The sequence below is a fragment of the Papaver somniferum genome, chromosome 6, assembly GCF_003573695.1.
Source record: "Papaver somniferum cultivar HN1 chromosome 6, ASM357369v1, whole genome shotgun sequence".
NCBI lineage: Eukaryota > Viridiplantae > Streptophyta > Magnoliopsida > Ranunculales > Papaveraceae > Papaver > Papaver somniferum.
Genome location: NC_039363.1, coordinates 102,725,556 through 102,746,292, shown reverse-complemented (window position 1 = coordinate 102,746,292; position 20,737 = coordinate 102,725,556). Strand labels below are relative to the sequence as shown.

The window sequence follows — 20,737 nt, the reverse complement described above, 5'->3', positions numbered from 1 at the left end:
AAGAAAACAATCTTGGTGCCAACTTTTCTAGTGTAAATAAGAAATTGAAGAGACATGGTACCAACTAGTATTAAAAAAGCATGGCTCCTCTTTAATTCCTGTTTACCACAGTTATCTAATTTTGATCAAATTGTAATTAATGCTAGCTTATAGGACCCATGTTTTCCCATCATGCATGTGATTTGTTGTACGAACGATAAGGAGTCGATTCATCCACCATATCTGGTATGGAGTTCACAATTCCATGTCCATCAAACTGAACACCTTGTAATCTCTTTACATGTGACACTCGAGTACATTCTTTTGTCGAATGAGTGAGTTTACAGCATATCCTTTTTTGGAACTTTACTGCGCGGAGCTACCGACCTATAAAGCAAGAAAATTATGCACTTTAATGCATGTGACCGGGTGATGATACCAGTGACCTGAGTTTGAAACTTGCCAGCACTAGATTCTGTACCGATTCAGAAGGGAAAGAAAAAAACAGTATACACTCTATTGCATGTGAAATTCAAAACAAATGAGTGTGCTGATACCAAGATGAAATTGATAAGTGGAATAAAGGTCACAGACTCACAGTAATAAGAGATTCTGAACTATTATGCGTGTCAGTTCATAAAAGTAGGTGTAGAGTAAAAACTAATCCATCCAGCGTTTTTGTGTTTTTTTATTTAATCCCCTGGAGATTCCTTTCTCTGGTGCCAAACTGAAACTAGAAAAATTCTACTACAAAAAACTTTTACCTATAATGAGTGTACTCCAAACACAAGATTCTGATCAAAATGTCTTCACTTAGACATGTAATGTACCAGAGACTGCGTGTGTGGATACAATTCCAAGGTCTCTTCATGGTGGGAGGAAATCACACATCTTCAAGGTTTTCTACTCGCTAATATATTTCTTTTTGTTTAAGATCGGAAAATTTTCTCACCTTTTTCAAGTTATGGAGCCGGGTCTTTTCAAGGTTCAGTTTATCTACCAGAATTTCTCCTGGAAAACTTCATTCATAAGAATTTTCTTCTTAGCCACTTTAATGGGGTTCATCCCCTGTTTGAATCTTGTTTTAAACCCAATTGAGGGTTGTGATCGTCGACTGCCGTTACCGATGATAAGAATGAAGTCGGCCAAAGTTCTAAACAGGAATCAGCCGATGAGTGTGTCAGATCTAAACTCGGTATTTCGTGATTTGCTGGCGGGAAATTGGTTAGTTCAAGGTGACAAAGCCTTGTCAATTGGAAGAGGTTCGTTGAGGACAGTTAAAGTGATGAGAAAGCTAGGATTTGTTGATGCAATTGGAGTGGATCGTAAACCATGTTCGTCGTACGTTCGAAGAGGAAACATTTATGCATTACCGTTTAATGAGAATCTATTCGATTTCGTGTTCTCGGCAGCTTTTATCAGTGGCGCAAGAGTTCCAGCAAGAATAGTGCTAGAAATGGAAAGGGTTTTGAAACAAGGTAGTGTTGGTGTTCTTTTAACAAGGTTACCAGGTCCAACTCCAGCTACAACTGCCTTGGTGAAAGCAGTGGATCCATTGGCTTCGTATTTGAAATTCTCGGATATAGTCCATGTTCGGAGACTTAATTCTACTGTGCTTCTAGTTTTCAAGAAAAGGTTTACATGTAATGAAGACGATGACGATGCAAATGAATTAGAGTTAACCAGGAAATATTTAGATCATTGAAGCCAGATTCTACTGTTTTGTAAATGTAAAAAAACGAATGTGGAGAAAATTAGTAAAAGGATAGAAATGGAAGTTATAAATTCTTTCGCAGTAAAAGTAATTTAACTTCGGACTTGTCGGTTTCCAGTATCCGAAAATGACACTGTGTGCAACAACTTTCAAGTTAGATTAAACGACAACAATGCCGGCCATGTCAGAGGAGACGATCCAAATGAGCATAAAACCAAAACAACAAAAATCATTTGATTAAATAAATTGTAAAAAATACAATATCACAACATGTATAAATGTGTGTAGTTTCAGTTCTGGAGTCTAGGAGATTTGAATAAATAAACACTCCTTACAAATCCTCTACCAACTTCACCCACATTTCTCAGCACATCTATTGGATCCTGTCTTTTGTCGTTCTCGTCTTCATCCATTTCTTCTCTTGCTCTCTTCTGCAATATTTATATTACATGTTAGTATTGGAAAGAAGAAGAAAAAAACACACTTTACAAGCTTACTCATATTACTACTCGGTTTCGGTTAGATAAAATAAAGCGAGTTTCAGGTCCCTTTTTATTACCTTGGAATCAAGCTTATCCCATGTCAAACCAATAGCGTCGCCCCCTACTGAATCATACCACAACTTAAACGTTTCGGAGAATTCTTCCTGCATGGTTAGTTGGAAAGGTCAGTAAATTTGTTTTACATTTCTTATCGCAATTGGTTTTGCGCGAAGGTAAAAGTTTTACTATTACCTTTAGATCGTTGACAAGGCAACGGACTGGATCAAAGTTCACCATTAGATTCTTTTTCATTTCTTCCAAGTCGCCACGCAACATAAAAGGATCAAAGTACTTGCTAGCTTTTCCTTCAGCCACATGCTTTGCTGCAAAACAACGTGCCTCATTTGAGACCTTATGACATAAAGCATGAAATGCCAGTATTATCTGTCGTGCTAGCAGAAGAGTTATATAAGAACCTTTTATCATTTCACCGGGGACCGTTTCAGGGCGGGAAAGCAAGCGTTGAGGAAAAGCTAGTTTATGCCTATGCAAGAGAATTACAGCATCGTACAAGTTCAAAGGCGTCCGGAACAAACTCTGCAATTCCAAATTGCATATCACGAAGAAAATATTTTCTGATCAATAACAAGGAAATTAAAATTACAAAGTATAGGAAAGCACAGGATAGGCCAAGATCCGGCTCAAGTTGAGACGAAGCCATCATCCTGAATCCATGTGTAACACTAACCTTCCATGTTTTTTGAGCATCAGTTTGATCGTGAACAATAAGGTCTGTCAATAACTCCGCACCCGTTTTTGCATAAGCAACCATCCTTTTAAGCTCCTTTTTTTTGGAACAAGAAAATCCCACAAAAAAAAATAATTAACGGTCACTCCACGAAATGAGAGTATTTAAGAGTAGACTAGAAATGGCTAATACACGGAAAGATGGGTTCCTTAATCATGAGCAAAGCTTTAAAAGTGTTGGTGTTTACTTACAGATGAGTTTGGTGAATATTTCGTCCAAGCTTCGGATGACTTGTCATATGACGTGGCCAAAAACATTGATCTATCCAAATTCTGCGGACTTTCTTCGTAAGCTTTTCTGCTAGTCATAAAGTTCTCCTATCCCATTGAAGCATACAATTAATAGCCACTAAAGTGAAAGAAACAGTGTAGTTTGAAACTTCTGGAAACCCTGAAGAATGTTATTTTCCAAAATCAGAGTTTCGGAGTTAGGGTTCTTACATATATCTCTTTTTCATCTTTTGAAGTCATATCACCATTTATGTCTACGATTAAAGGAGAAAAGGTCCAATCATAGTTTGACAGCAACCGTAAGAACCTGTCAATCAACATATCGACCATCAGAGAGCACATCACCAATAACAGCACAAAGCAGCAATGAGATCTGGTCACTAATTACAAATACATAAGGAAATACAACTGGACTGATACTAAAACAAATGAACGCAATTGAAAGCACTTCACAAGTAGAACACCAAACAAGGAATTCAGTTTTTACTGTGGCTTGATCTAACTCCCCATGGTTCTTGCTCATTCTAACTGTACCACAAGTTACTATCACAGCAACTCATTCCTTTTTGCTCATAACTTAAAATAAAATACAGAATCCAGAAGACTGTATAAATTCACATGTATACAGATGGAAGTAAATAAGTAGCACTTTGGGACATTTACCTCAAAAATCCAGTTATCCGGGAGGAAGGAGCATAGAATGGTAGATGTCGCAAAAAGAGGTATGCAACCAACAATTCTACTGCCTCCTCTTCCACAAATGAGGAAAAGAGATGAGCAGAAATCCACCTTTTTGCAAGGCTTCAAAGAAAATACAGTGACATGTAAGGCTCATGGAACAAGTCCAACAATAATTGCAGACTGTTTCTTACAATGTATAAGTTTTGTGAAGATACATTAAAGGTTTGCAAACTCACCGGACAACAGGCCCGTATACAGGGTAACGACCAAGCAAACCATTGATCATGCTAGAATGCTGCCCACGGATAAAGAGTTCCTTATCTCCAGAAGTGATCCGCTTCATCCGTTCATTGCCCACTAGAACAGTGAAATCACATGAATACAACATAAGAAAGAGTATAGCTCCAGATATAAATATGTACAGAATATCAAGAAAAGTAAGTAATACATAACAAGAAGCCTCACCTTTCTTTCTCACCAAGCTCAGGCCTCTTTCGTGCAGGATTCTTAGACGAAATGCGTATCCAGACATCAGGACATCCACCTCATCCTCAGAAGCAATACAACGAGAACCCCAACTTTTTTGGAGACTGACTCATGGTATCATGAATTTCAGAAATAGGTAAAAAAAAAAAAAAAAAAAAAAAAAAAAAGATAATGATGGATTTAAACATTCCCCAAACAAGGAAAACCTTTCAATAACACACCTGTCTCCAATCTGTAGAAGAAATGCATGTTTAGTCTTCTCAATGGCAACATCATCCATTGGCCAGTTCCCTGAACCCTCCAACTAAACAATAATAAATAGAAACCTTCAGGCGTGATAAGAATTAAGTAACAATGACGGAAACCAAATTAAGATCTAGCATCAACTTGCCTGGATCATAACTTCCACTGGTTGTATACAAGTGGAGGGGAGCTGGGAAGTTCGGCCTTTGACCTTTTCGTTAGCAAGAGGATGAGGTGCAGGAAGAAAAACAGATGTGGAACGAAAGGCTGAGGTAGAATGTAAACAGGCAATATAAGGTAGATAAATAAGTATTAAGTGCAATAGATATCAGTTATTGCTATCTAGTATTTTAAACAGGCGAAACTTCAGAAAACACGGTATATGCAAAGTAAGGATTCTACAGTAAATACCGGGGAACTTGCACTTCTTCTGACTATATTCACTATGATTAATTATAAGAAACTGATAAAGAAGATACCATCAATATTCCTACTCATTTCCATATTAACTTTGGTAAAAATATTGTGGGATAGGCCATATTAACTTTAGTAAAAATGTTGTGGGATAGAAAAGTTAACCTGGGTCTAAAGGCTGCACACTGGATACACTCAAAGGAATATCCTTTATACTGCGCAAACGCTTTGATAAAACCTCAAAAGCCGCAAGAAGGCTTCCATGAAATGAGACTGAATCTGAAATTGGTACCAATATACTTAACTGAGTATAAGCTTTAACAGGAAAAAAAAAAAAAAGCAAAATAAACGAAAAATGAAAACACGTGTTAGCGGGTTGTTGGGTTATGGCATTACCTTTACCACCATGAAGAAGGCAAAAGTCAAGTTGTTCAGCGACGCATGTTATCTTTTCTTCGGGTAAGGCAAGATGTCGAGAAAGAATGTAATCACAAATTCTTTTGATAATGAGGTGCCTTTCCCAATGCTGACATTCCCATACTGTTCCGTGCAACATAAGTTTGTAGCACATCAGTCATCTCAACACAGGAACACTAAACCATTGACAGCTATCATAAGTTAAAGCAGACTACCTGTGCTTTCTGCAATAATGCCATCTTTGAATCTACGAAGCTCGGCCTTCTCTCCCCAAAACTTTCTATACTTGAGAGCCTATCAACGCAAAATAAAAATCTTAGAGATGAAATCTAAACCAACAAAACAAAAGAACAAAATTAAAACAACAATGTAGAGAATAAGAATCTGGCACCTCTTCTTTGTTCTCAGCATTTGGGCCAACATCAACCCCTCTAAAGCTCTTCTCAGGAGCGCTAGTTAAAATTCCCACAACCAAAGGACTAGTACTAAACTCAGAGAAGCCCTAGAAACCAGATATAAAAGCTCATCATTTGGAAAATTATAATATCACACAGCATGAAAACAACACAAGCTAGAGCTGGATCAGATACCTCTTCAATTTTCCACTGTGAGGGACAGCTTCTCCAAGTAACGCGAATAGATTTTGCTCTGTCACCAAGTGCTTGTTCCAGAAGAGAGTGCACCTTCTCCTCGTATGTTCTCCAGCACTCTTCATCTAAACAAAATCCAGAGGCATACACCTCCTTACTCTCGTCCGCTTTTATTCTAAAAAAAGAAATAGCACAGTGAACTAGGGATAAGACACATCTCCACAAAGAAACTAGAAGTGAAACCGAAAACTGATTTAAACCTTCAACCAGGGGTAGCAATCAAAAAAATAGTTACATCTTCACATCCTATGAATTAAAGGCCAAACACTAGTCATAAAATTACCTTATGCAGTAATCATATTTGGCAGCGAAGTCAACCTTAGTCATGAAAACCTCTTCAAATCCACCATCTCTATATTTGTCTATACAACTAAGTGTCTGTGCAGCCTCATCTCGGAGCTTGAGTTTCATGAAGACAAATGGAGATTGTGTTAGATAGGTGTCATAGGGACAGAGACAAAACCCTCCTAGTAATGAGAATCAGACATAAAAATGTGAACATAGGGTACCTCTGAGAAGCCATGCTTTGTGATCCGGAATGCCAGGTTAAGTTGAGATGATGAATCACATAGAACTACGGGAAACAATTGCTGATATTGCTTTCTCTCCTACAAATCCACAGGTATCCATAAATAATAATAAACCAATAACCTCAACCTAAGTGTAGAAGATGTAATTACTGCCTGAGATGCAGCAGAAGAGTCCCACAGTTTTTACGAATACATGTTGCGCAATGTTACACAATGAGTTAAGGTCAACCATCTAAAAAAGACAATATGATTTACAAACCTCCTTTGACAGGTTACTTTGATTATGGGGCTGCAGCAAAAGACCCTTGTCCCATAACTTTGAATTGGCTGTGGACAATCAAGGTGAACAAATTTCAGTGACTAGATTTAACAAAGTTAATACGATGAAAGCTAAAAGTTAGTTATCAACTAGACTAGTATAACAAACCAACAAAGAGAATTCATCTTGTATCATTTTTCATCTTTTTTAATTTCTAAAGGAGGTCTTATAAAGCAAAGATGAATACCAGCTTGCATTTGCTGGTAGATACACAAGGTATATGTAAAACCTGAACCATTACAACTCAATAGAGTAAGTGTCACTGCATTATATCATTAGTTTACGTTTAGGTATCAAATGATGATAATCAGGGAATCTTTATCTATGATCATCCTCTGGAAACTCTCTTTAGGTCCTATTTAAATGGGCCAACATAGAAATGTCACAAATACGAAGGCGTGTGATGAAAACGGCTCCAAATTTTAAGCTAACAAAGACAGAAAAGTTCCGATGTTTTTAAGCATTGTATGCCAACTCCTTCCACCTTAACATTTATATTTCATAACAGGAACTGACAGAGGAGATCCAACAAATAAAAAAAAAGTGGACAATACACATGTAACGAATCATGAACCTACCACACAATTGCTAAGCGCCAAACAAAATGAAGAGAATAAACATACCAATAAAATCCAATGTGACACGAAAAATCTGCACTGTCTTCATTGACTTCTTGACACGATTTCCTCCTGATGCCGTGGCAAGGTATGAAAGTATGACAGAGATTAAGAATCCATTTAGGCAATCATGAGAATAAATAGAAGTTCTCTGCCTAGCCCACACCTGAACCATAAGAAACAAAAAACTTACATACATTTTCCTTTGAGAGAATAACAAACCGAACGAATTGAGCTTAGACAGAAGATACAATTTCCAAACATACTTTTATCAAAATTAGTGCCTCTCTCAATTCCTTCCATCCCAAAAAAGTTTTTCGGACAAATTCCGCGTTCTCCTCCAAAAACATATCTTCAAGAATGCTACTACAGTACCTTGGTGTAGCTTGCAGAGCCATTCCTTCTGACCAAGTAACGAGATCAATAGTTTACTTTAGAAATGTTCGATATTGCTTTAAATGCAATAAGAAACTAAGTCACAGCTGCAAATTAATAAAACTCGAATTACCTTTATTAAGCGCACGTACATTACTTCGTGCCAAGTTTAGTTTCGGAACACTGAACAAAGATGTAGCTGTCGGAATCAACCTAATAAAAAAACCTGGAATAATTTCGTCGAGTTCCTGAACTAAAATAATCAAACAGATATTGTCATTTTCTCAAACAATTAAACAGAGTGCAAAACACTAGAAATCAAATTTTCAACTTAAACTGAGCCTGAGGTACAAACAGCACAAACCTGGATACACAACCAAAACAGGTTTCCGGGCTTCATTTTGAAAGGTCGACCATTCTATCTTTTTAATCTTTGAAGAAGCATTTAAATATTTCTTGATTATACATAAATAAAGGCATCTCTTTGCATGATATCTATGATTCAAGTAATCCTTCTCATGAAAACATTCCTACAACAAACAAACAAAACAAAAAAGCTTCTCAATTACTAAACCCTAATCAAATTATCAAACAGAAACCCCGAAAATCAAAATTTCAACTTACCTTAGGTAAACTAATAAAAAGATCAATACTAGTAGACGGCTTAGTTAAAGCTTGTATTGAATAACTCCCACCAATTTCAATCGATGCCGGTTTCTTGAAACTAAACTCGAATTTATCAGCATTAACATCTCTGATAAATCCTGATGCTAAATCTGAACCAACCTATGTACCAAAAAAAGATGTAATTAAGTAACAATAAATAAATAAAAAATACTGAGAATGAAAACTAGGGTTTAATAACGAGAAATATACCTTTAAATCTTGAGGTATTTTGTTGATAACTTTTTTGATGGATGAAATAGTTTCATCTATGAATTTGGTTATAATAGGGGACTCGTAATCGAGCTGAACCTCTTTCAATACTTCACTTACTTTGAAATCCATGGGATCGATAACAGCACCAGTACTACTAACAACAACTTCCATGGTTAAAAGTGTAGTGTGCGGCCGAAACTGGGGAAGACAGAGAGAGGGAGAAAGGTTTATGGAGGGTTTTAGGGCAGAAAAAGAAAGAGAGTGGCGGGATATGAGAAGAAGAGTTGGGAACTTGGGTGTAAGTGAGATTTCGAGATTTTAGAGCGGCACGGAGATGGTTGCGTCAGAAAATGATGTCGTGCTTATCAGCAAGGGCTCCATGCCTGTTTTTCAAGACTGCCAATAGGAGTGCGAAATTACTCGGGGGTTTGGTTGCACCGACGTGAACACCAATGAATTCTCAAAAAAAAATAAAAAAAATATTAGGACTCGGACACATTATGAAATTAGTAATATTTCACACTAAAATGTACTATCTCCGTTTCTAGAAAAATGTTACTTTCATTTTTCCAATTTGACCTATTTTTAGGCTAAAATGAAAAAGTGAAAGTAATACTTTTCCAGAAACGGAGGGAGTATATATTATATCTCCTCAACAATGTTGGTAAATTCTTGATAAATAACAAATTTATATAAGAATAAACATATATACTAGTAAAACAGTACATAGACAAAAATTCAAGCTTTATTAGTAGATATTTATATTAAAATAGTGTGACATATGCATATAATGTCACCAATGTGTCTGTCCTGGAGACGCGCGAGTCAAAGTGTCGGACGCCGTGTGACGCGGAAACCTGACCATTTTAGGCGTGTCTGTGCTACCTAGTGGGTGTGCCAACCCAAAAGAGATGAATTTTTTGCTTTCTGTGTATTTTGATACACCCCCAAACAATCTGGTATCTCTATCAGCAACCTTGTTGTTTTTGGGGTGCTTTGAAACCTATTATAGGGGCCTAAATTTTTTTTAAGGGATCATATGGATTTAAATGTCCTAATATGGATGAAGAGGACCTAACGCTTGTAAAAATATGACAATACTTTGACGTTTGACCTAATTACCTATCCTAAATTTAATTAACATAAAAATCAAAAAGTAAATCTAAAATAAAAAAAGACATGTCTATTACTCTTGTTCTTCGTCTCTTCTTCTCCTCTTTAGCATCATGTATTCCAGAAACTCATATATCGGTTTGCAAGATGGTACACCAACCTGTCCTGAACCAAAATAATAGAAGTTTTGAATTTCTCTCTTTGATATTTGAAACATTCCAAAATGATAAAATCATTGCTTGGGCAATTTTCAAATGCTCCACAAAATTAATTCTTGAACAATATTGTTAAGGACCTTTGAACATCTAATGTTTGAATCATATTTTGAGATGTTTAACAAGACAAGTTTGACTCGAAATTTCCTCTTTGCAATAAATCCAATGAATTCATACGACATAGTCTCAAATAGATAGAATGGTAAAGCTTGTGAGTAGATAGAATGGTAAAGCTTTTGAGTAAATATAATGGTTCAGTCTTCACATACTTGTTGATGAAGTTCTCCAAATGTTTTCGTCGATCTTCAGTCTTCGAGCATGATATCTGATACTCAACTACCAACTTTTATGCCTAGTACGAGACTTGAATCGACTCGGTAGACTAGAAATTAAGATATAATTTTGTTCATCCAACATTGTCAACAAGTTTGAGATAGCAAAACTTGTGGATTCAGCCAAGAAGTGCTCTAAAACTTCCCGTCTCATTTTGTAAACAATGTTTTATCTACTCTACCACTCGAGACATTGTTAGATTTTCATACCAATCTCTTGATGCTTGCTTCAATCCATAGAATGCTTTATGAAGTTTAAAGACATGGCCTGGATTTTATGGACATTTGAGTCCTTCGGTTTGAGCGACATAAACTACTTCCTTAAGGATTCCGTTTAAGAAAGTGGATTTTATGTCTATTTGAAATAACTTAATCTTAAGAAAACAAGCATAAACTAGAAGCAGTCTAATGGACTCAAGGCAAGCTACAGAAGAAAATGTCTTATCAAATTCAATTCCTTCAATTTGAGAGTACCTTGAGCGACAAGTCTACCTTTATTTCTGCCAGCAGTGCACATTCATCCAACTTGTTCTTAAATTTTATATAATATTTACATTAGTAGGACAAGAGACAAGTTGCCAAACATATTGTATCTTGAATTGATTCGAATCTTCATGCATAGCATCAACCCAATCTGGATTGTCTAGAGCTTTATCAATATTTTTTGGTTCAAAGTTTGATAAGTACCAAGCATAATTTTCCAAACAATGCTCAGATGCTTGTCATCACACTTTCATTCTACGACTCTCAAATTATGTCATCGTTTGAACAAATTCGTTGAACCTACTTGCAAGGAGGTTTATAAGGAGTTGGTTCAATACGAATACCCTCATTAGGGGTTTACTCCCCGTCATGATTCACATCTCAGTAATAGTTGGGAACAACTTTTACTGATGGTGACGTATTTTTTATTTTTTCTACTAATTCAGTATGAGGCAACTCAGCAAAAATTGCATTATTTTGACGGAAATCACTCAAGTGATCAATAATAACATGTGTTGATTCCGTAATGACTTTGTTTTGGAGGTTAAAATATCTAAAACCTCGGCTATCAGGTGCATAACCTAAAACAAATCACTTCATCACCTTTTAAATCAAAATTTTTCTTATGCTCTTTATCCTTAAGGATGTAATATATACTTACTTCCGAAGACATAGAGACAACCCAGATTGGGTCTTTTTCCGTACGTTAACTCAGAAATTTTTCTGCCACATGCTTTAAGGCATTTTCATTCATCCAACATTTAAGCCAAAAACCAATATCATTATTAACATCAAATTATCAAAAAAAAAAAGCAAAACAGATGGACTTGGTACAACGACAATTTAATAAAAGGTATATTTCATCTTCAAGGTTATCACGGTTGCAAAAGGTTATAAAAGTGAGATACATTCCTCGTTACACATGGATTTTTTTTCTCTTAGACGCGGATCTTTTGAGATAATTTTCCAACAAAATATATTAATCTTAAGCATGTAGTTTAAATTCCAAACTTGTTTCCCGAATTTGATCATTTTCTTGTCATCAAAATAGTTAGTTAAGAACATATATATTGACTTAGTTGTAAATTCTCCAAAGGGAGTTCATTTCCATAAAATTTTATCAAATTCAGTCATATATGGAGTTATTGATCTGATTGAATTTTCCATAGATCTCTTAATGTATTTTTGAATTACGTTCGTTTTCCAGTTTCCATAAACATCCAAGAGGGAATTAACAGTAATACATGTATCATATATAATGGTTAATGGAAATTTAATACATATTGGCCAAGTTACTCGAGAATAACTCGGGGATCGGCCTCTGGCCGACACGATCATCAAATACTTGGTCGAGCCGAGTTTATATCATTTACTCGTCGATTCAATGATGGAGCCGAGTTTATATCATTTGCACGTCGATTCAATGATGGATCGGCGTGAGTCTCGAGTTCACCGAGTCACGAGTAACCCGGTATGTTAAGTCAAACTAAAAAAAAAAGACAAAAAAATTAATCAGAAAATTAGTGAAGAGAAGTGAGATGGATCAGGGAGAGCTTAGACTCCATCAAATAAATCCAATCACCAATATTTCTCAGCCTTTTCTCGATCAGAAATGTCTTGTTTGTTTTACAAGAACTGATAGAAAGTTCATTCGCGAGCACGAGATTTAAGAGAAAGGAGATAATAGTTTGTAGATTAAAAATAAAACCCTAGCATAAGTTTTATGTGAAGTTTTTGTAACTACCGGAGAAGACATTTGAATAAAAGAGGAAGAAGAAAGGGGTAAGTAAGATAATATGAGGTGGGTCTCTAGAAGAATAAAACGATAAAAAGTAGATCCAATTCTTTCTTGTATTCTTTTAATATGCTTTACGGAGTTGTGGGTCAAAATACATCAAGAATTTTGAACTCTCAAATGTGGAGTCAATTGGTTGTTGTTGTAAGTGTCTTATTCTAATTGGATTATGTGCATTTTGTGACTCGGCCAAGTTACTCGGTGGGATCATCCAGGATAGGGTATCGCCCCCAGCCGATCCACGAGTCGTACAACATTGGTTGGTGGTTAAATATTTAGTTTTATTTAGTAGACATAAATCAATCCATATAATTATATCAGAAATGTTGTTCATCTTAGAAGTAAAGTTACAAAAATTGATATTCGGTCCTTTTTTGATACTAGACCAAAATCATTAATTGACTTTGTAAAATATTTATACTTCAGAACAATAACCCAGAATTAATCTTGGTTATGAACCTTTCTCCATGGAATTTTAGTAAGAAGGAAAATGCTTGTTTATGTGAGGTTTTGATTCCTAGACCACCTTGATTTTTGTCCATACAAATGCTCTTCTAGGATTGTGTGTAAACGCATTTTTTTCATCATTTTCTTGCCTCCAAAAATCTTTTTAGAGTTTGTATATTTTTTCCAAAACTTGTTAGGAAAGGTTAAACATTGCATTGGTGGTTATGAAAATAATTTAGCACGAATTTTATCAGGACAAATTTACCATGTGAAATTAATATTTTTGGTTTTCAACCATGAAGTGAAACATAATTCTATTGAGAAAAGGTACAAGAATATTGATTCTATTTATATCAGAGAAGAGAAGGGTTCCTAAAGATTTATCGTTTCTGAAAATTTTCCTTGCTTTAGAGTTCTAGAAATAATTTTACAGTGTTTATCATGCATCTTAAGGATGAAGTAAATTCAAGAATTTTGAAAATATATGACTTGACCTGTCATTTCATCAAATGTAGTAAGAATGTTCGCAATGTTCTTTGCTTATGATATGCTTTCTATTGAGAAGAAGAGGCGATCATCTGCAAAGTTTAAAGATATGAAACAAATGGTACATTTTTAGCTACTTTGATTCCAGAGATTTTATTTTCAATTACAGTTTTAAAAGGAAGTCTAAAAAAAATTCGATGCAGAATGTAAAGACATGAGGTGAAAGGGGGTCACCTCGGAGAAACCCCCTACATATGTTAAATTTTTCTCAAGGATAACCATTTAGTAACAAAAAAAAAGAAAGAGTTGTGGTGATACATTGCATTATCAACTGACATCAATCTCTAGTGAATTCATAGGAAATAAGAGGGTTTTCCCATAAACTTCCACTCAAATTTTAGATAAATTAATTTTAGAGCTATATTGCAATTTTTATTTTCTGAAGTTTTCATAGTATGGAAAATTTCAAGGGAAAATATTATCAGGTTAAGAAGCAAATTTTTGACGTCACAATTCCTGATGGCTAATTAAGAGCCCCATAGGCCCAAAACACTTCGACATTATGACAAGTCTTATAGTGGGATCCAACCTATTCCAAGCTTAGAAAAAGTGTGGAATGTTACGTCTAAGGGCAAGTCTTATGGTAGAATCTAAGTTATTCCAAACTCGGAAAAAATGTGGAATGTCAAGTCTAATGGCTTCCAAATTAGGGTCGTCCGCAAATTTTCCAAAGAATATTTCAAGATTTCATGAAAGAGATCTTGGAATGCAAAAAAAAGTGGCACCTTCAATCGCGCTCAATCTTATAGTAGGTTATATTTCTAAATCTAATGGTCTCTTTTTGACCTTCAATTTTATGGGCCAGATTGAACACAATTTATAATTGTATTTTTTGATCTATTTTACCTTTTATCATTAAATTTGAACTTCCATGATCTATCGGTGTTTATATGTCATGGAATCTGGAAAACGAAATACTCGGATCACGAGAGGCCCAAAGGTCCGAAACACTTGTAAAAAAGAACAAAATTTGTTGAATACCACAGCTGGTCCCGTGGTCTAGCGGTTAGGACATTAGACTCTGAATCTAGTAACCCGAGTTCAATTCTCAGCGGGACCTTTATTTCTTTCACATTTTTTTTTTTTTTTTTTTTTTTTTTTTTTTTTTTTTTTTTTTTTTTTTTTTTCTAATCATTTCATGCCATATCTTTATACTTTGGCTGATATCTGAGCTAGGGAGAAGTAGAACTTATGGATGATGGCCTATAGGTGATCGCACCAACAATAAAGCCCCAGAAAAAAAATCACGTAATTAAAAAAAAAAAAAAAAAAAAAGGTTTTAGATTGATGCATGATATCATTTTTTGTGGATAAAATGTAATTTCTTTACAGAAAATTGATTCTTCTTTGAAGAATTAAGCATCCTATTAAGAAACCAAAGATGCGCATTTTCAACTTCGAACACTTCAGAGAGGTAAGTTCATTTCAAGCTTCATTTCCTCCCTCATCTCTGTGCTTGGCGATCAGACACTCGAGAGCTGCACATCCCCAGAAGGCTTCTCATCATCATTGTTTTTCTTTGGGGTCAACTTGTAGTAAGTTCCGTATATTATCAATTGGATTAAGCCAAGAATACAACCAGAACCATTACTTATGAAGATGTAAAGATCGAAACGGAGCAATGCAAACGTCAACCAAGTTCCACCATTGAGGAAATTTGCAAGGAGAAGGAAAAACGGCATGTACTCAACACTTTTTGTTCTGATAACCAACAGCATTACGTCCAATGGCATTGCATACATGGCAATGTTGAAGATGAGACAGAAAATTCCGACAACCATTGTCCTTCTCTCGATAGTGTGCAGGAACCCAAGAGTAACACCAACTACCAAGGCAAAGAAAACAATTTCAATTGCCAACACTTTGAACACGTACAGTCTTTGCTTTTTGTTGGCGTACATGAGATAAGTGAAGATGTAGGCGAATTCTACAACGAGACCCACTCCATTGATGGTGACAACAAGAATGCTGTGTGGATGAACAAAAGGAAGGCCGTAAAAAACCCATAGTGCACAGTTGAGTATGGTGGCGAGGTAAGGGTTTGGAGAAAAATCCTCCACTGCTCCTTTCTTGATGATCTTATAAAATGTAGGTGCAGGAGAGGCGAATAGACCGAAAGAAATCACATTTCCGATGACCCCAATTATATTACGGATTGCATCAGTGTTTGCGGTAGTCATCTTTGTGTAATTTGCTCTTGTTTCCTTTTCCTTTACTATCTGTAATTCTGTATTTCTTTGGAGATAAAGAAAAGGAAAAACAAGAACAGTTCAGAAACTACAAGCGTTAATACTTGAGGCTGATGAAAACATATTAATGAGATATGCAGAATTTATAGGCTTACTCTATTCAACAGAATAACAAAATTTTACTCGCAGTTCTTGGTCCATGTTGTTGACAGAGAATTTTTGGGATATTACATGGATGAAGACAGTATGGATAACGGGGATAAATAAAAAAAATTAACAGCCTAGATTAACAATTTGGGATTGAAATCCATGTATTTTCTCCGAAAAATAAATAAAACTAATCCATGGATTTAATCCCTACGGATTACATTAGATTGTAATATAATATGAGTCATCAGTTAGACAATCCCAAATGAATGGCCTAAAAATTGCCAATGTAGATCGCATGACCTAATATAACTATTTATAGAATAAACTGTTCCATTAAGATATTGTTGGGTCAAAACACAAAGACGGCTGATGATGAACAAGCAAAGGAATCAGACGAATACCTAGGGTAGAATGACTGCCAGGCACCTAAAGGACCTCATGTATGAGCTTTTCTGTGAGAGCCTTGGGTAGTCCCATAACGCTATCAGTGGTCCCTTCCTGCACATTACCACCAAATGTATGTCTGTAAGATAATAGATGAACGATGTGGTTGCTTAGACAAATAAGCGTGATGGTGGGCAACACACGGGCGTTAGTGTCGAACAGTCAACTCCGCCCTGAACTCTGAACCCTATTTGTACTTTTGTACAATAACACCCCACAGCTACAATGGTGCAGTTTTTATAAATTCACCGAGCAAGGCTATTGAAACTCTTGTAACACATTTGAATTTTTGATCATCAGAACCCCATTAAACTTTAGAACAAAAATGAGTATGAAAATAAAGGAGAGAAAAGGAGAATTGAACTGAAAACCTACCACTTTTTCAATGAAGGGCAGTATCAACGGGTGTTCAATTATTAGACCGCCAGCAACATAGAGAACAACTCCCTCATCCACCTGAACACAACAAAGGAACCATCAACCTTGCCTGCTCATTTAGTTATGAAAGAAGAACCAATGAGCGAGTTCCGCTAGATTCTTTTAACACACTTACCAGCTTCTCTATGACTTCATCAGGTATCTCGCGAAAATAGATCTGCATTCACATTACCACTAGAAGTATTATTCCTCCATTTATTCATAACTGAGCATATCAAATATTAAAAGGACACATTCACAATGTCGACTAAAAACTTATTCAGGTGAGAAGATGCAAGACATAGTTGAATATCATGTTAGAGGTAAACTTGACAACACAAAGAAAACAAGAAATCTGGGCTCCTGGATATGTACAATCACTGTGATGATGTATCAAGAACGTCAAAAAATAAATATCTCAGGGAATCACATAGAAGATGTCAGCACCAAAATTATTAGCAGATCCTACGAAGCTCTGATTATCCGAGGACCCTGTTTTTTTTTACTATGGTATTTGTGACAAATGAAGAGGTACCCATATATAAATATACAGGACATGTATATTACAGAGAAAATCAGATTAAGAAGAATGGCGAACAATTTTACCTCCACTCTGTCCCACTCGCCTCTTCTTGTACCCGTTGTAAGGTTGGTAACAAGTACAGATCCCACTGTAGCTGCACGCCCACCAGAATATCCTGAAAGTCATAAGGATGTAAGCCATTCGACCATGTTATTCAATTTAAAAGACAAAGAACACAGTTGTCAGACCTTTGATAAACTGGCGAGCTTCTTCTTTGCTGGACGGCTTTTCTCTAATTACACCTTCATAGACCACGACCTCCAAATCAAGTAAATTAAGCATTAAGCAAGAACCATAACTAAGCTTATAGACATTAACAGTAACACGGTCCATTAGTAGCAATTTATCTATGACCAAGGATACGGTTGGATGTTGTGCTCCTCAGACCTACCCACTATTCCAGTATTATACTTCAATAAACTTAAGGAAAACATATTCTTGCTGCATCTTGATTCTAATCTGTAGAGTAAGAAATCTTTTTCAGAACTTGTAGCCAAGTACCCAACTAGAGAGCAGATGAGTACTCCTAATGGGTGAAACATGCCACCAGTCACAGTGCATTGCTAATTTACTAATACAGAAGATAATTTTCTAATTTATCAAGTGCACATGACATGAAGATAATTTACTAATACAGGAAGGTTCTCTGTAATAATAAAAAGCAACAAAAAATGAGGTGTACGTGGTCAGCAGTGATCAAAATTGTTGACTCAGCATCTTCCTCTTTGTTCACATCAGTTTGGAGCCTCGATAAAATGGCATCTGCCTGAGAAGAAAATTTCCATTCAGATGAGGTAAGAGATATGGATCTACCTCTCTTTCAAGTTCTCCATAATTGGACATGAACTTAGTAAAGATATTTGGAAGAGTAAAAGAAAACCATAACAATCACAAACAACAAAGTCGAAATTGCTTATAGAACAATGGATCCTGTTTAGCAAAACAGACTACAAAAATTTCACGTACAAACTGTCTAAACGAATAAACCGAGAGCCTTAACAAACAACATATCCTTGGTACATAGATGACACTAGGTAATATCGGACCCGATTAACCTTTACCAGCACAAAGAACTCTATTATCACTGGGGAAAAAAAGGAAAGAAGTTATTTGGATATACTGTATCAGCGGTGATTAAAACTGCTGGTTCAGCATTCTTCTCAGAACAATCAGTAGTTTGAATCCTTGTTATGATGCCATTGGCCTGAGGGAAGTACAATATTGAGGTCAGAAACCTTAGCGGTCACCTATTACCTATACACAACATCTGAAGTGAAACAATGCAAGGAATTAAACATAAGCAAAGAACACCTTCAAAAGAAAAAAGAACAAAAAAGAGGAAAAGGGCTGAATAAAAATGTATTGAATTAAAGAGTGGAACGCGTGCCCGATGGCTAAGGGTAATGAGGGGTAGAAATTTAACCAGCAAATAAACCTCACTTGAATTTAATTGCTTTATCCCTTCTAATAAAGGTTACATAAGCAACATTTGTAATTTTTGTCAATGATTGCACTTTTTCTTAGTTTGAGGCGCAACTAATTCCAACTTTTGAAACTAGAATTTCATCAGTTTCTAGATGTGATTGGTGCAGGAGCATTTTACATTTATTTTCTATATTGAAAATTTAATAGCTTCCATCCTGCAGAATTGGTATCGTTTTTCTTTTAGTAAGGTTGTCTGTTCGAATGTAAGTTTTTATTAGAGTTCTTTTAGGTAGACTTTAAAATTTTTAAAATTTAAGTTGTGACTTATAAATTACCGATTATACAAGGGTGTTGAACTTTAGCCTAGAATCGAATTATCTGCACTGTCGTTTAATTTCTAAGAAACCCATTAGTGATTCTTTTTTCCTGAGCCTCGCAAGGACCAAAGATCCTTATAGAAAGAAAAAAATCATGTAGGTTCTAGCCTATCACCGAAATGTTTAGCATCATGATGCAGATATGTCACAAGTCTTCCAGTAAAAAGAAAAACATTAGAGTTGCATGAGTGCAGTAAAACATTATAACATGCTTCGGAGATGAATGCATGACAATCATGCATAAGAACAAAATGACGTAATATCCAACTCATTATTCTTGCAGTTTGCTCCCCTTTTCTAACATGCATGACAATCATGCATAAACAGATGAACAATCTAGTCAACACAACAAAAACACCTCTATGCTAAAGTCAAGATCATACGGAGTAATGGTTCTACACCATTTCTTCTTCTTTTCTCGGATAAAAACATTATAGCATAATTAAATTTCAGAGCGGAGAAGCTCAAACCTTTGCCTCGGCTAGAGCCATAACCAAATCTTCTGGCTTTTCCATACGAATTTCTTTCTCATCGATGTCTGCAGTCTAAATTATAAACGAAAGACACCCAGTAAATCACCCAGCACAAAACGAAAACATTGGTTCAAATGTGTATTGATTGATTAAAGACATTACCATGATTGTGAAGTCATAACCCATCTCAGTTAAAATGTCTTTGCGAGAGTTTGATGATGACCCCAAGATTATCTATCAGTAGATTGTAAAGTAAGTCATTGCACAGATATCCAATTTACCCATTGATTATTATTTGGGCTTTTAGGGTTTTTAGTGAAACGTAAACATAGCTAGATATAGTAATAACGAAAACCCTTACCTTAAAGGGACGAGTTTTTGCTGCCATTACTGTTAATCGCCTGCTGCTTTTTCTTCTTCCACGTTCTGCTGTGACTTTGTGAGCACTGGATTTGTCGACACAGACCAGGGTCTTTTATGTTTCTTCTTGATAGGCAGGGAAGCAAAGTGCGGAAAAGAGAGGATGTGGGAACAGTCAGGGCAAGCCCACTGGGAGTATGTGGCACGGACTATTTTTTGGAGTCATATATCTATTTTTTGGGGATGCATATCCGGATTTTTAAAGGCGCGCAAATCATCTTTATAGTATTGTTGGATCCACACAAGAGTTTCTCATCAATTTTAGCCTTCATTTTCATACTTTTAGTTGTTTACAGGCGATTCAAATAAGGTTTGAAAAACACGGTCACATCCATATACCGTGGTCGTGAGGGTCCCCGAACCCCGTGTTTTTATAATGCCGATAAATAGGAAATAACGCCAGTTTTTTAGGGCTGTTTTTCAGTTTTCACACACGTTATGGCCGTTTTTTTAAAATTAATTTGAATATTTTTTCCTTCTAAATAACATTTTAACGTGCGTTTT

General features: G+C 35.8%; 3 protein-coding genes and 1 non-coding gene across 10 annotated transcripts; 2 read left to right on the top strand and 2 right to left on the bottom strand.

The window, feature by feature from the left end:
* Nucleotides 1–1,033: 1,033 nt before the first annotated feature.
* Nucleotides 1,034–1,684, top strand: LOC113291219. The gene has a single exon (XM_026540778.1). It carries the CDS (start codon nucleotides 1,034–1,036, stop codon nucleotides 1,682–1,684), a length of 651 nt encoding a protein of 216 aa, XP_026396563.1.
* A 213-nt stretch (nucleotides 1,685–1,897) lies between these two features.
* Nucleotides 1,898–9,139, bottom strand: LOC113288650 (nucleolar protein 6-like). Of its 2 annotated transcripts, none has more exons than XM_026537752.1 (26): nucleotides 8,822–9,139; nucleotides 8,570–8,731; nucleotides 8,310–8,475; nucleotides 8,079–8,198; nucleotides 7,837–7,970; nucleotides 7,577–7,736; nucleotides 6,894–6,961; nucleotides 6,614–6,712; nucleotides 6,388–6,503; nucleotides 6,045–6,219; nucleotides 5,846–5,956; nucleotides 5,670–5,748; nucleotides 5,434–5,577; nucleotides 5,203–5,316; nucleotides 4,772–4,890; nucleotides 4,602–4,684; nucleotides 4,360–4,484; nucleotides 4,131–4,251; nucleotides 3,877–4,014; nucleotides 3,424–3,520; nucleotides 3,175–3,300; nucleotides 2,924–3,019; nucleotides 2,652–2,772; nucleotides 2,428–2,558; nucleotides 2,253–2,339; nucleotides 1,898–2,124 (listed from the first exon to the last, which is right to left on the bottom strand). In XM_026537752.1, exons 1-26 carry the CDS (start codon nucleotides 8,993–8,995, stop codon nucleotides 1,984–1,986), a joined length of 3,207 nt encoding a protein of 1,068 aa, XP_026393537.1. In that variant the 5' UTR covers nucleotides 8,996–9,139; the 3' UTR covers nucleotides 1,898–1,983. The 2 variants fall into 2 exon arrangements, with proteins under 2 accessions (XP_026393537.1, XP_026393536.1); XM_026537751.1 differs by having other exon boundaries at nucleotides 7,837–7,973; nucleotides 8,822–9,138.
* Nucleotides 9,140–14,743: 5,604 nt separating this feature from the next.
* Nucleotides 14,744–14,815, top strand: TRNAQ-CUG. Its single transcript has one exon. It is a non-coding gene; the product is annotated as a tRNA-Gln (tRNA).
* A 203-nt stretch (nucleotides 14,816–15,018) lies between these two features.
* LOC113288649 (bidirectional sugar transporter SWEET6b-like) lies at nucleotides 15,019–20,363 on the bottom strand. Of its 6 annotated transcripts, none has more exons than XM_026537748.1 (10): nucleotides 20,175–20,362; nucleotides 19,976–20,047; nucleotides 19,811–19,885; nucleotides 18,659–18,742; nucleotides 17,727–17,796; nucleotides 17,562–17,653; nucleotides 17,092–17,133; nucleotides 16,914–16,994; nucleotides 16,496–16,592; nucleotides 15,687–15,990 (listed from the first exon to the last, which is right to left on the bottom strand). In XM_026537748.1, exons 1-9 carry the CDS (start codon nucleotides 20,199–20,201, stop codon nucleotides 16,521–16,523), a joined length of 615 nt encoding a protein of 204 aa, XP_026393533.1. In that variant the 5' UTR covers nucleotides 20,202–20,362; the 3' UTR covers nucleotides 15,687–15,990; nucleotides 16,496–16,520. The 6 variants fall into 6 exon arrangements, with proteins under 6 accessions (XP_026393530.1, XP_026393531.1, XP_026393533.1 ...); XM_026537747.1 differs by lacking the exon at nucleotides 18,659–18,742 and adding an exon at nucleotides 18,221–18,304; XM_026537750.1 differs by lacking the exon at nucleotides 18,659–18,742 and having other exon boundaries at nucleotides 20,175–20,361.
* Between the last annotated feature and the right edge of the window lie 374 nt (nucleotides 20,364–20,737).